The following is a 16,302-nucleotide window of genomic DNA, read 5'->3' on the forward strand; positions in this document are numbered from 1 at the left end:
CATGTAATAATAAAACAATCTTTAACAATTGAGAATAAACTGAAGGAAAAAAACCTAACTGTATTTCGTTCAGTGGTGTAAACACATGGAGAATAATTAATTTAAATGACTTCAAAACAGAATTTCAACTATATATTCCTCATAGGGTATACGTTAAGGACCAAAAGTGTGCAAGGAAATTTTACACTGCATTCAACAGTCTTGTTAATAATATAGAGTTAGTATTTTGTAATTATGTTAATATCATGAGAATGAAGATTTTAAGCTGAATAAGAAAGAAATACAAATATAAAACCAAAGATTTTAAGTAAAAATCCTATAATTTTTAACTTTATTTGGAAATGTAATATGAAATTATATTTATTTTTCTCTTTCTAAAACAGTACATGTTCCCTAGCGCTCTTCCCTGGAAATGCCTAAAATCAGTAACAAATAAGTAGCAGTGAACACGCCTAGCGTCCAGGTTGTAATCTCTAAATACCATTTCCCCCTTAAAGGAACCAGAGTTCCATGGAAAGATGGTGATTCCAGATCCAGGGCAAGAAATGTACAAGATGGTCCTAGGACATCGTGACTGAAAGCAAGAAAGCTATACAAGATGACTGAGGTTTTATCAGGACACGGGAGCCCAGCTGATGGGACTTGGCACTAGCCGTAGATGGGCCAGTTAGAGCATGAAGAAGGAAATTGCCCTTTTAACTTAGCTCATGTTTGACACCCATTGTATAAGGTGTTTGTATACATCTTTCTGAGTTCTTAAGCTGCAGCTTAAGCCCATGTCTTTATTTTCTTTTTCTCACTTCTTTATTCTGGTGGTTGCCAACCTCTGTAGGATAAGTTTTACATACTTGAAGACAGATTTTAAGGATTATTTCTGCCTGTACTTTTGAAAGTTAAAATTTCATTTGGAATCTAAAGTTCTGTGGAGTACACACAGAGCTATACTTTTTATATTCTAAACAGTTTAATATCAAACCTTTTGCTGATAGGATCATGAGGTCAATATCTAAACTAGTTTTTTTTGTAATTTAAAAAAGAACAAGATTATTTTATCTTTATTATTGAAAAATAAAGTTACAACGTAACAAAAACAATTTGAGTTTAATAAGAGATGGAGCATATGAAATTTAGAGACTGTGAATGCTAGAATGTATAATTGTTTGCTCAGTATTTTATTTATCCATTCACAAACATCAATGAAGTACCTTCCAAGACACTGTGTTAAGGGTTAAAGAAAAAAAAATTTTTTAAAGGAATGATTCTTGCCTTCAAAGGCTTACATAGAAACCACTTTTAATTTCTCAGTTTTAACCTCTGCTAATTGAAGAGAAATATGTTTGTACAAAATAAAGAGACAGCTCCCCATTATTATTCTAGTCTTTTATTCTATTATTAGAATAACTGTAGAATAGATATATAATAGTTACTAACTATAGATAGTTACTTTTTTAGACTTCTTACCCACCTAGCTCTTTATAAGACTTGGTGTAGGCACCAACGCCTGAGGAAATTTTTCTTAAGATCTAATCCCTAGGTGAGGTTGGGAACCTCTTCTCTACTCTCACAGCACCTTGTGAATTCCTCTCACTTGTGACTGAGTGTAGTGATTTGTTTACAGTTGTCTTCTGTTAGACTCTGAACTTCTCGAGGATAGGTACTGTGTCTTAGTGAAACACTTTTGCATTTCCAGTGCCTTGCATACTGTAAAGTGATGAGTGAATAAATGAATGCGTGCATGCCATTTCAACCAGTCACTTAATATTAGGTTAAAGATTTTAAGTATCACTTACCATATATCTTAAACTTTCAAATAGTTGAGGATCCTGAATTAGGTACATTAATTTTGTTAGCTAGTCTTGCTCTTTTTTTTTCTTTTTTGAATGACCATCACAAAATGTTATAGCTGGAAAGAGACCTTACAGATCATCTAATGCTATCCCCTATTTAACAGATGAAAGAAGGGAGGAGTTTGTTTGTGGTTGTAAAACCGACCAGTGGCACAAGCGAGACTCAGATTTACATCTTAGACTCTAACTCCAGTGTTCTTTCACTGTAGCAAGCTGTTTTTTTAAAATACTGCTACTATTATAATGGTATATAATATAATAATTAGTTATAATAATACAATAATATATTAATATAACTATAATAATAATAGTAGCAGTAGTAATGATAATAACTGTGCTATTATTTGACTTCATAACTATGAGGTAGTTTCTTTTACCTTTATTTCATACACGAGGAAAGTAAAAACTCAGCAAGGCTAAGCCACTTTCCCAAGCCACACAGCTAATATGTAGCAGAATTAGACTCATCCAGGTTTGTTTGTTTCTCTTATCTCTTTACTGACTGATTTATGTATGCATCATGCCTTTAAAAACAAAATTCACAATCTTTTATGTGCATTTTATTTTAAAATCACTTGTTTGGAACGTTACAAAAATCTTACCCTGTATCCTAGTCTGAAAGGTGGGTTAAGACTAAAGAATCTCTGTGCTGCTTGTGAGCTCTAAATATCCTTTGATCATGAATAGAATCAGGTTGCTCTGGCCACCAGTCGCAGTGTCAGGACTAAAACCCAAGGTCTACTTAAGTTAGAGCCCGATAATTTTTCCCTGCCCTGCAGTATTGGGGATTGTCTTCTCTTGGGTAATTTTTCTTGAAGCAATGAAATGATAGAAATCTGTATAGGTCAGTTGCATACTTATTCTGGTAACTAAAGCTTTCATTTTATTATCTAAGCATTAAGTTCTTTTCGGTCTCTAATTGAAATTTCTTTTGAATTACAGTAGGTACAATCAGGGAAGTTCTTCATTGGAGAGATTTTTAAAAATGTATATCACCAGTTATAATTGCTAAAGATAATATGTCAGCCTTATATAAATTCTTGGAACTTAGCCTATAATGGCTGGTATGCATTTTAGTCGTACCTGGAATTTTTTTCAGGTATTTGCATGCTTAATATTGATTTAAAAATAAGCTCGGCATTGGCCCTAAATTCTGACTACTACCGGCCTTTTTGTTTCATTGTTGACCTCTTTTCTTTATTTTCTTATATAGGGCTTTCCATAGAGCTTTCAAAACTGTTTAAAGCCAGTAATGAAATGGAAAGTCTAGTAGTGCTTAGTGCAGCAAGTGCATAACTCACTGAAGAAAGGAAATTGCTCTCTCTTTTCACAGCTGATCTCGCAATGTACAATGTACCTTCAGTAAGCATCCACAGAACAATTTAAAGCTGCTTCCATATAATCATTAGATTTTCTTTAAATATCTCAAATGTAGTCATTCATTTTAATTCTCCCTCCTATGTTACTTACTAAGTCCAGTTCCTGAAAAATAATTGTCCTTCGAGTGCAGTTTTTAATGTAAACCTCATATATGCTTTACTGTCTGATGACGTAAAGAATGCCCTTGGAAGAGCTTTACAAAATACTTTCCTGAAATTCTTTAAGAAATCCACAGTTGAACAAGAAAAAAGTGCCACGTGCATCTGGATCTAGGAGACCAGATCTAATTTATATTTGTTCTTTTATAGCCGTACCTTACATTTAAGAAACAGAAATAAACCTGTGTAACCACAAACAACCTATAACTTTGGTGACAAACACTAGACATTAAAACCTTTATTGAGCAGAAATCATTTCACTAAACCAAAAGTCACTATTAAGTTGAATATTGTTTATAGGTTTTTATCGAGATGTTCACCATTTTGAGACACTCTCTCAAGTTTCCTGTTGCTTCAATTTTTAGAGTGTATTTCTTAAGGATTAGGGTTTAGGATGATGACTTTTGGACCCCCCCCCAATAACGAATAATAATGGCAACAAAAATAATAGTAGCTAAAGACTGTGCTTTTTCCATCTACCAGGCATTCTACTATAAACTTATATGCATTGTCACATTTAGTCCTATAACGGCATCATGAAGTATAAATATTGTTATCCTCATTTTACGAGTAAGGATTTAAGTCTTAGAAAGATTCAGTTAGCTAGTAAGTAGCAGAGACAAGATATCTGAATAAAGTTTTCTAATACTAAGAAACTTTTGTGCTTAACCTTTACTACTAAACTGCTGTTGATGAGTCAGTTATCAACAATCAAAACGCTTTGAAGATGCTGGACAATTACTTGTTAGGAAAGTGTTCCAGTATATTTTTCAAGGGGTTTTTAGCAGCGGGAGTTTTTTAGCAGCATAGTTTTAGTGATAATCAATTAATCACCATTCCCCAGTAATAAAGATTTCTAGTAATTCTTGTTTCTTTAAAAATTAGTATGATTTTTAGTCATCAGTATCCTGTGCTAATTTTTATTCATTACCCGATAGTACGTGAGGAGTTGTACAAAGCAAAATGCCTCTCCAAGTTTTGTAGTGAGTCTATTTAGAACCTAAAATAAGCACGTTTTTGGAGAATTTTCTTTTGGGAGATATGTTATCTGCTTTATTTTAATTTTATAATCATTGTATTTACAGATTTAAAAATAGATATTTCCAAGTATTTAATCCTTATTGTATATCAAGAAACATGACTTAAGAAATAGCTTCTTAATCAAAATTCACTGTTTTGTGCTTGTCTATTCTTATGTAACTGTTTTGGTGATAATTACATAGTCTGACATAAATAATCCTAATAGCTGATGTCTCTCTTAACAGATTTTATTAAACAAAGAAGAGCAGGACTGAATGAATTCATTCAGAACTTAGTTAGGCACCCAGAGCTTTACAACCAGTAAGTAATTCTCATTGTGTTCTCAAGAGGCACTGAAACCAAACCTAAGGATGTTGAATAAGCTACTCATACAGATTTCACACGTTCTGTGAAATGTTATCTTGCTATATATGTTTGTAAAATCATCCTCAAGCATTTTCCCTTGGTGTTCTTAACTCCTTTTCCCTCCGTTAACTCAAGGCACTAGTTATTTTCTTTCTTCCTTTTGTACCTGTAACGGTTTTCTGAATCAAACTCGAAAGAAATTTGCATAGTACACAGTTAAAACATTTTGCTAATTATTTGATATTATATTTATTCATGTATTCAAAAAGCATTTATTAAGTACGTGTTGTGTGCATTGGGAATATAAAGAGAAATGAGTGTCATCCCTACCTTCCAGAGGCATGAGCTACTAGTCTAGTGGGAGAGACTGACATATAAACAAGCAATTAAAGCTAGGAAAGTTTATAATAGAGCTGCTAGAAGGTAACAGAGGAAAATGTGGCCAGCAATTCTTGGGGAGCTCAAAAAAGGCTTTCTGGGACTTAAAGGTTGTGCAGTCATTTAAGAGAAAAAGATAGGGAGAGCATCCTAGAGAAAGGGAGCGGTACGTGTAACAGAGCCTACAAAAAGCCTGAAATGTTCAGGACACTTAAGTGTTAACATTTCATGGTGACTGAACACGGGTTTTCAGAAAGGAGATGAGGCTGATGGAGTTGGCAAGAGTTGGGCACACGTGCCACCACTTCTTGTTCCACCTGGGGTGACGTTCTCTTCTGTCGACCCAGACAAGGCCTCCAGCCCTCAACACAGCGTTCCAGGCAGCCCCTTAACATGAAGGTGCTTTCCTGTCCCTGTGTGTTTCGTGCTAATGAGTTTAAACTTCCTTCTGTAGACCGGCAGCTCCCAATGAAGGCAGAAGGGTGGGTCATATCAGAAATACTTAGGAACATTTAGGTAGGTGCATGGTTTGAGATGTGTTTTCATTTTTGTATCTGGTAATTAGTTCATGGGTATTCATGATATTTATTATTATTTGTAATTTACATATATGTTATTGTTCTGTATGTATAAAGTATTATATTTTAAGAAGAAATAAAGAGGATGAAGTCAAATACCTGGGGAGCTTTTCCACAGCTCAGCTGACTGTGTAGATGTGAAGGTTGCCTCATGGGCAATGATGCAGACATACACACTTTAACAGTCTTTTCAGAATCACAACACCGAAGGACTATATTTTGTAGCAATTGTTCTAAAAACAATGGTTACTGTTTGTCTAGTTCTTCACAGTTTACAGAGGGCTTCTACCTTCTGAGCAGGTCCTCTGACCTCCTTTTTTAACTTACTTAATGACTTACTAAATTAATAAAATGCTAGAACTGGACCTCCTCTGATCAAGGTCTTCTGCCCAGTGCTCTGATTTCCCCTGATGCTCACGGGCAGTACAAGGGTCAGGGGGAGGTCCAGCACCTGTGGTAGCTCTGGGATTAGCCAGTGCACTGAGGAACAGGTGCCTTCCCCCTCAGGGCCTCCAGCAGGGGGCAGAGGGATGCAAAGTTGGGGAGGATCGTTGAACTCAGGGTTCCTACAAAAGATGTGTTCCTCAGCGAAGAGACTCTTATTATTTGGTTCTTTGTATAATTATTTTTTTAAACATTGTGCCTTTTCCCCAGCACGAATTCTATCCTCCTATCTTTTAATTTTTGCTCTATACACGTGGGATTACTTCAAATTGGCATATTACTGGCTTGTTTGAAATATAATTCGTACATTGAAAGTTTGAATTTGCCTCCTCCTTTGACAGAGTCTTCCATAGAATAAATGGTGGTGGTGGTGATTATTTCTCCTGGCATTTTGAACAGTGTTACTCAGAACCTCTAACATTATATATTAAATTCTAAATATTCATTCTGGATCTAGAAGTGTAGTATTATAAAGATGTTATATTTGGTATTAAAATTCAACTAAATGCAATTTGATTATTTTAATTTTAACATTATACTACAAAATACACAATTCTTAAGTATACTACCCAATTTACATACATGTGGACCCTGTCACTACCACCATTCCATTTAAGGTAGAGAGTATTTCTAGCACCCCAAAAATAAATAGCCAAGAGTTTTTTAAACTTAATTTTTAATTGACATTTTCTTTTTAATAAAAAAAAGTGGCATTTCATATTTTCTGGGTCTCATCTGTTGTTAATGGAACTCTATTTTCACACTCTTCGTTTGAACATCAAACTATTCATAAAATAGTACGGGTTTAAGAGAGCGAGAAGAGAAGCCAATCAGCAAGTGTTATCTTGAACATCCACTGTGTGCCTATTATAACTACGTTAGGAAATGCACTTCAAATATAGCTTTACCTCAACAGAGAAAAGATTATTTTTAAAATAACTTTATCGAAATTGAATTTAAAAATCATTTAAAAACTGGAATAAAATATGTTCGTATTTCTCTGACTTCTGGATAGAAAAGAGTTTTCTGAGCATATTGGCAGTGAATGATCTATTACAAACTAAAACCATGACAAATTTGACTATTAAAAACTTTTGACCTCCAAAAGTTACAAATGAAATTAAAAACCAAAAATATAGAAAAAGTTTTCCCTGATAAAGGACAATAATAGATAAATATACTTAAGATAGAAAGAGCTCATGCAAATAATACACACTTAAGACACCAAAAAAAAGACAAAGTAGGTTGTTTACAAAAGAAGAGATACAAATGGCTGATTAATTACCAGAGAAACTGAACATTTCCTTATTGATTTAAGAAATGCAGATGGAGGGCCAGCCCCGTGGCTTAGCGGTTAAGTGCGCGCGCTCCGCTACTGGCGGCCCGGGGTTCGGATCCCAGGGGCGCACCGATGCACCGCTTCTCCGGCCATGCTGAGGCTGCGTCGCACATGCAGCAACTAGAAGGATGTGCAACTATGACATACAACTATCTAGTGGGGCTTTGGGGGGAAAAAAAAAAGGAGGAGGATTGGCAATGGATGTTAGCTCAGAGCCGGTCTTCCTCAGCACAAAGAGGATTAGCATGGATGTTAGCTCAGGGCTGATCTTCCTCACAAAAAAAAAAGAAAAAAGAAATGCAGATGGAAGCAAAAATACCTTATTTTAGCTTTATTGTCCTATAACACATAGAGAAAAGAGCACAAACCATGACTACACAGCTTAATGAATTATGAGAAAGTGAGTGCATCTGAGTTGCCATGCCCCAGGCCAAGAAATAGAACATTACCAGTACCCTTTGCAGTCCTTCACATGCCTCCTCTCAAACTTTATTCCTTCCCTCCTTCCCAAAGGTCATTACTCTTTTGATTTTTAGCAGCATAAATTAATGTGCCCTGTTTTTGAACTTTACATAAATGGAATCATACAATACATATTTTCTGTCTAACTTATTTTCAGCAATGTGAGAGTCATCTGTGTTGTTGCATACAGCTGTAGTTTGTTCATTTATTGCTGTATAATATCCCATTGTTGAATATACCACAGTTTATCCCTGCTACTACCGATGGACATTTGAGTAGTTTCCATTTTCTGGCTATAATGAATAATTTCCCTTAACATATCTTTTGGTGTACATGTGCAAGCATTTTCTGATATATCTTGGAGTAGAACTTCTGGGTTGTAGGGTATGTATATGTTTAACCTAAGTGGATAATGCTAAATAGTTTTCCAAAGTGATTGTACCAATTTACACTCCCACCATCAGTGTATGAGATCCCATTGCTCACCTCACCAGCACTTAGTATTGGTAGTCTTTTCAATTTTAGCTGTTCTGGTGAGTGGGTAGTGGTATCTTAATGTTGCTTTAATTTGCATTTCACTAATTACTAATAAAATTGAGTACCTTCTCTTTAAAATATTTTTCACTTATCAAATTATCAGAGATACTAATGTAAACTATAACATTTAGTGCTAACTAAGGCTGGAGAAAGTCTTCAGGATGTTCATATGTTGCTAGGAGACTATAAGTTGGTACAGCCTCTCTGGAAGGTAGCTTAACAAACCATATTTAAAGCCTGAAAATGGTTTATAATTCAGACCAAATAATTTTATTTTTAAAAATCTGTAGTGAAAATCATAAATGCAGTTCTAGTGTTATGCACGATGATTGTCAGTTGCAATATTATTTAAATAGTATTGAAAGTTGTGTGGTAAAAAGTTGGAAGCCATCTATTATATATCCTAAAGTTGAAAAAATCGTTGAGTAACTTTTAGTGCATCCATATTATACAACATCGTACATCTGTCAAAAAAGATTTTTTACAAAGAATTTTTTGACAACATGGCAAAATGCTTATGATGTAGTGTTTAGGTGAAAAGCAATAAGATAAAGTATTTTAAATGTAGCATGATTTTAACTGCGCATAGAAAAAGACTGAAATAAAATATGCCAAAATATTAATAGAGTATTTGCCTCTGTGTGGTAAGATTGAAGATCCCCACCCCCACCTTTAAAAAATTTTTGAGATGAAATTCACATTACATAAAATTTTTGATATAGTCACAATACTGTACAACCATCATCACTACCTTATTCTGTCACCCCAAGTCTAATCTAACATTAACGTCACCCCAAAAAGAAACTGTACTTTCAAATTTCCTGTTTCCCCCAACCCATGGCAACCACTTAATCTACCTTCTATCTGTATGGATTTGCCTATTCTGGACATTTCATATAAATGGAATCATACATATGTGATCTTTTTTATCTTCCTTTGATCATTTAACATAACGTTTTTGAGATTCATCCATGTTGTAGCATGTATCAGTGCTCCATTCCTTTTCATGGCTGAATAATATTCCATTGTATGGATATGCCACATTTTGTTTGTCCATTCATCATTTGATGGACATTTGAGTTGTTTCCACTTTTTGGCTATTATGAATAATGCTGCTATGAACATTTCTTTATGAGTTTTTGTCTGAACTTATGTTTTTATTTCTTTGGGGTATACCTAAGAGTGGAATTGCTGGATCATATGGTAATTATGTTTAACTTTTCGAGGAACTGCCTAACCATTTTCTATAGTGGCTGTACCATTTTACATTTCTACCAGCCCCTCTCCTGTTTAAAAATTATTTTTCATCTTTCTTAATTTCTTACAATGAATGTATATTATTTGTATTTAATCATTAAGAACAATTTTGGAAATCTTGCCGTTTGCGACAACATGGATGGACATTGAGGGCATTATGCTAAGTGAAGTAAGTCAGATAGAGAAAGACAAATACCTTATGAACTCACTTATACATGGAATATAAGGGGGGAAAAAGCTGAATTCTTAGGTACAGAGAACGGATTGGTAGTTGCCAGAGGCAAGTGTGAGTGAAATGGGTGAAGGGGGTCAAAAGATATAAACTTTCAGTTATAAAATAAATAAGCCATGGGATATAAGGTACAGCATGGTGACTGTAGTTAATAATACTTTATTATATATTTGACAGTTGCTAGGAGAGTAGATCTTAAAAGTTTTTATCACAAGAAAAAAAATTAGTAACTGTGTGATGATGGATGTTAACTAGACTTACTGTGGTGATCATTATACAGTATATACATGTATCAAATCATCATGTTATACACCTGAAACTAATATAACATTATATGTCAATTATATCTCAATTTTTAAAAAAAGAAAAAAAGAACAATTTGGGGAGGAAGTACATCAGATATAGAGATTTAATCATTTCTCAGGATTGTCATTTAGTCTGTGCAAGGCCCCTCTTTTTTTTTTTTTTTTTTACTTTTTTGTTTATTGCAGTAACATTGGTTTATAACAGTGTATAAATTTCAAGTGTACATCATTATACTTCTATTTCTGCATAGATTACATCATGTTCACCACCCAAATACTAATTACAACCCATTACCACACACATGTGCCGAATTATCCCTTTCACTCTCCCCCCTCTCCCCTTCCCCTCTGGTAAGCACCAATCCAATCTCTGTCTCTATGTGTTTGTTTATTGTTGTTATTATCTACTACTTAATGAAGGAAATCATACGGTATTTGACCTTCTTGGCCCCTCTTTATTTTAGTCCATTTTTTTTTCTATTCATCTTTGATCTTTATGCCTATTTTTTCATCCCCACTGTTGATACCCACTTTAACATGTTTGTTATATGTCTTTGGATATCTCTTTATCGACTGTTGCTTTGTGTCTGTGAGTATTTAATAGATACACATAAATGACACTGTGCTCTAGTTCTTGTTTCTGACTAGTGACTGGTGTTCTCTGTAGGCAGTTACCGTAGGTTAGTTACTCATTTCCCTAGTGGTAGAGGGTTGTTTTGCTTCTGATTGACTATACAGAGAATATTGCAATGAGTATCCTAGTTACATGTCTTTCACTGAACCCCTGTACATAATATTTTCTGTGGTTTATTCCCAGAACTGGAATTTCTGGGCCTAGGGAAAATGCATACAGTGTTTCACGAATTATTGCCAGATTGCTTTTCAGAAAAGTTGCCTCATTTTACATTCTCACCAGCAATACGTGAGGGTGTTCTTTTCCTATATCCCTACCCACTTTTGGTGTTATCTATCTTTCTAATTTTTGCCAATTAATGGACATAAAGTGGTATCTCATTATTGTTTTAATTTGTGTTTTTCTGATTATTAGTGAAGTTGGGCATCTTCATAAATTTCCTTACCATTTGGGTTTTCTCTTCTATGAACTGCCTGTTTATACCTTTGCGCATTTGTCTTTTGGATTCCCTATATTTTTTGTTAATTTTCTTATTCTTTTTGTAATAATGAATATTAGTGGATTGTGTTTGGCTTTCTTACTGTAAGTGCTACTATGGTTACTTTTATTTTCATGTTAAAAGGGAGAAAAGCTGTAGAAATGCAAAGTCGTAATAAAGTTAATTTCTGTTTTTAGTCCAGATGTCAGAGCATTCCTTCAAATGGACAGTCCAAAACATCAGTCAGATCCATCTGAAGATGAGGATGAAAGAAGTACTCAGAAGGTAGTAAGAGGAATTGTATTTTTTAACAGAAAAAAAATACCATTCCCCAAAGATGAAATATTGGCAACTCTAGGACATTTACTTAATTTCATCCATTATAGATTTTCTACTGTGTAGAATACATAAAAACAAATGTGTATACCTCTTACTGATTACTATTTCTTATAAATTTATAGAATGAGTACTTTTTATCATAAAAGTAATGTGTTAATTAAAGAACGTTTTAAAAAAATAAGTAAGAAGAGAAGTATTACCCATATTATCACCAACTAGACTTAGTCATTTTTAACATTTTAGTGATTTTCTGTATAGTCTTCTTTTAATATCTAGGAATTTTTTAGTTGTCTAATTTTAATTATATAGTATATACAGTTTTGTATTCTGCTCTCTTCACTTTACATGTCATTTTTTGATCATTATCTATCTTCATCATCAGCAGCATACTTGTAAATATTGTTTTGAATTTGGCCAGCAGGAAAAGCCTTTTCAATCAGAATATTACATATCTCTTTCTCTGCATTGTCGAGTTTTTAATACATAGAGCAATTGATACACACGTGCCAGTTGACATCAACTAACTTTTATTGCTGTAGTTATATGCGCATAATCAGTATGCATTCTGAATAAGGAATAAGATATTTTTATTTTTAAAAATTAATCGTGATAAATAAATATGATAAGCTTGTGCCTTATTATGAAGATATTTTCAGCATTTACTTTAGAAAGTTATGTGTGAAAGCTAAATTACAATAATTTAACTCAAAGGATTATTAAGTATCAATTAAAATTATAATTATAAATATAATACCTTTATAATTCAAAATTGATTGTAACTGTTGTTAAATACATACAGGAAAATCGGAGGTGTTGGGTTGAAGTACATTTTTGTCTTTACAATGTCTTTTAATTTTGTCGTGGTTCTGTTTTTGTGATTTAAAAGATAATATCATGAGTTGGAACGTTACTGTCCCACAGGTAAAATCTTCATTTGGAAAATAGACGTATTCTTTTCTGGTTACTACTGGAAAATAGTAATTTTCTTTCTCTGATGCCCCAAGAGGATTCTCAGTTAAGAGCACAGATTTAACTTTTTCATCTGTGACATTATTGCTCCTAGGACAATGTAAAATTTTATTTTTATATTATATCTTTGCAACTGGTCAAAAGAGAAACAACAAGCTGGGAAAACATTTGTAACAAATAAGGTGTAAGAAGGAATACATCTATGTAAAAAGCTCATGCAAGTGGATTTTTGAAAAGAATGATATTTAAGATCCCAGTAGATGAAAAGGGGCATGAAGAAATACTCTTAGTAAACAAATATGTGGGAAAATGTTCAGCCTTGATGCCAGTAGCAAATGAAATTTTTAAATGAGAGACTTTTTTCTCTACCAAATTAACAAAAATGTAAAGTAAATAAAATACTGTAGGAGTGATAAGGGTAAGGTACAGTGGGCATCCTTGGGCATTGCTAGTGTCATTATAGTTTTATGCACCTCTTTTGGAAAGCAATTTGGCAATATGTATCAAACATGAAAATATTCATGTCACTTAGGAGTTGATGCAAATGAAATAATCCTTCATATGGAAAAAAACAAAGATGTTCATTTTAGTATGATTTATAATGAAAAATTAGAATCAGCTCAAATATTCATCAGTGTTTGTCCCTAAATATTGTGCATTTAAAAAAAAAGAATCTCTTCAAAAAAAGGAAAGAGCTGTGCTTTGTTGTACAGTTGTAACTATTTATTAAGGTCTTCTAAGTGGATAACTGAATGAATTTAATAGCCAGAAAATATCTTAGAGGCATCTGGATCCCGTTGTTTGTAGAGAGAAAACTAGAAGCCAAGAGAAGTCAAGAAACTTACACTCTTGATTAGTGTTCATTCTGTTAAGATATTATTCCTCACCCTCAGTGTAGTGATTAGATGTAATCTTTAAAGATAGTAGGTAGAGTGAAAAGTTATCTAATTATATATCCCAGTAATTTTCAATATTATTTCAGAAATGTGCTCCTTTTGGAAAATAATTGCAAATAATAAAATCTTACTACATATTAATGTAATTTAGGGGACAAGTTGTTCTTGTTATTGTTTGATCTTATTTAGTTCACTTCCCTCATCTATATAAGAAAAGTTCATTGAATGGAAAAGTGATCCAGTTCTCTGCACATTCATTAAAAGAATAAATGTATTGAAATAGTTTGGATTACATTATCAGATTCTATGGAACACAAAATATTTAAACATAATCACCATATATGTATGTCAAATCATTATGCTATGCACCTTAAACTTACACAGTGCTGTATGTCAGTTATATCTCAATAAAACTGGAGGGAGAGGGTGGAATTACTCCATGTTAAAATTATGCCACAACAGGACAAATCTCATTTAATGAACAGAGTATTTATACATTTTTTTGTCTTGTGCTAAACTATTATGGTTCCTTATATTTCTGTCTTCTGGGGGTTGAAGATTTATTACATGAAGATTTTTCATGTAAAGGTATCAGTAGGAAATAAATTTGATTTATAACTAAAAAGTTAGCGCCATTGTTATTGTTTCATAAGAAACGTATTCTTGTACTTCAGAACTTTTGCTCTTTATTTTTAAAAATAGTTTTTATTCTGGAGGTCGTTTATAACTTTCAAATGAATTTAAGTGGAAATATATATGACATGTCTCTAATAAGAAATTGTTTAGATAAAATTTGTTGGTTCTGATTAACTTAAAGAGAAGTTTTTAAAAGCTTATTTCATATCTCTAGCTTATGTGACGTATAGTTATATTAAAGGCTCTAGTAAAAGTAAACATATTTGAGACATCTATAACTGATTTAATTCTCTGAATGTATAAAGAATTTCAAAGTGAATTTATGTGATGCAGAATTCACTTACACTTGGCTTTTATGAAAAGTGCTCTCTCTGACAGGATCTGTAGATCAATCTTTTGGGATTTTGAGTTAAATTTCTAGCTAATTATTAATGAACTAGAATCTTTTATTAGTTAAATTGCTTTATGGCATACTAGGTGAGTAAAGATTTGCTTCTGAGTTAATAATAGGGATTAAATTTACTATGGTAATTGTTGTAAAGAGAAAAGCCTCTCTAAAATTTTGATACTACCACAGTGGTGGAGTTAGAAAGAAAAACACCGTTGGTTGTATGTATTTGCTTTAGAAATGTTTACCTCCCATCAAATTAAAACTTTTCTGTCCAGCATTTGCAGTCTTTATCATCATCATATTATCATCTCCTATCTTTAATAAGCTATTATTTGAAAATTTGAAAAACAAGGGCCATTTTTAACCATTTTTTTAAATGTGAAAATGATCCCTCTTAAATTGTAGTTTCAATACCCACCTCTTCCAAGGAGCTTTCCCCAGTTTACTTCATTCTTTTGCCAACCTTGAGATTGATTCCTGCCTTACGTTTTTCCTTACAACTGCTCTTGAAATTTATCATAAAAATGATTATGTTTATATTCATTATGTATATTTCCCGATAAGTCTGTACATTTATTAAAAGTTAGGACTTTAAGTTTCTTTAACACGGCAGTACATCAAATATCTGTGGTACCGTTATGTATATTTTATTTGAAAAACATTCATTGACTGATCGCCTTTGAAGCTCCAATAAGAATGTTACTGTGTTTTTTTTCCCATCTCAACAGCTACATTCTACCTCACAGAACATCAACCTGGGACCATCTGGAAATCCTCAGTAGGTTTAATTTGTTTCAAACAATCCTTGAACTAAATTTTAGGAAGATCTTTCTGGTGAATGTGCAGATATACAGAATTATACCAGTTTAACTGGAAGCCTATGAAATGTAACTACAGTTACAGTGAATATAGTACTGTCCTCTGCTTGCCTGCTTTACTGCTCCGGCTTTGCATTGCTTTAGTAGAGCTCTGAGGAGGTTTTAATCCACAAATCCTTGATTGGGTTTTGCTATTTGGCCTTTGTCACTTTTTGGTGTGTGTGTGTGTGTGTGTGTGTGTGTGTGTGTGTAAAATCAGTAGACCATATTTCCCAAAGGACTGTAAGTCCTAGGAGGTTCTCTGACAAAAGCATCTGTGCAGGCCTCATTGATATTCTCCTGAGGCTTAGTGTCATTGGTGCAATCCTAGTTGTTAGCCATCTTGTTCCAGAGGGGTGGACATTATGGACATTAGCTTATTAAAGGCTATTAAATTTTCTTTATCCAGTTCCTCCCATAGTCCCATACTTATCTGACCCCAGGGAAAACATTTTGAGGAACACCGGGAGTGGGAAATACAGACTTCATTTTGAGTGTCAACTCCAGCAATTCATTGGAAGTGCATGCCTAGAACACTGAATACAGAGAAGAATTCCAAGGCCACTTCTTGCCTCAGTTTGAGGAGTGTCGACAGATTAGTGATGTCTGCCATGATTAGAGGAGGAGTGTAGTGTTGCTCTCCTTACTTGTAATTATCCTTGCAGCCTTACTGGATTAATTCTGAAGTATTTTATCTTTTATCCCAGGACACTATGCTTCCCTCGCCGCTTTGGTCCACTTAAAGAGTGAGTATAGACAGATTTGAGAAATGGTCCAAGGATTGGGTCCTGGGACACTT

General features: G+C 33.6%; 1 protein-coding gene across 4 annotated transcripts in view; it reads left to right on the forward strand.

Moving 5' to 3' along the window:
• The window catches only part of SGK3 (serum/glucocorticoid regulated kinase family member 3), a 121,803-nt gene that overhangs the window by 78,963 nt on the left and 26,538 nt on the right, over positions 1 to 16,302 (forward strand). For 3 of the 4 annotated variants that reach the window (XM_058528810.1, XM_058528808.1, XM_058528812.1), the window contains exons 5-8: positions 4,651 to 4,726; positions 11,613 to 11,700; positions 15,375 to 15,424; positions 16,211 to 16,249. In XM_058528810.1, the coding sequence (XP_058384793.1) occupies positions 4,651 to 4,726; positions 11,613 to 11,700; positions 15,375 to 15,424; positions 16,211 to 16,249 (253 nt within the window). The remainder of the gene's footprint in view (positions 1 to 4,650; positions 4,727 to 11,612; positions 11,701 to 15,374; positions 15,425 to 16,210; positions 16,250 to 16,302) is intronic. The other variant, XM_058528811.1, reaches the window with a different exon arrangement.

The sequence above is a fragment of the Diceros bicornis genome, chromosome 33, assembly GCF_020826845.1.
Source record: "Diceros bicornis minor isolate mBicDic1 chromosome 33, mDicBic1.mat.cur, whole genome shotgun sequence".
Lineage (NCBI taxonomy): Eukaryota > Metazoa > Chordata > Mammalia > Perissodactyla > Rhinocerotidae > Diceros > Diceros bicornis.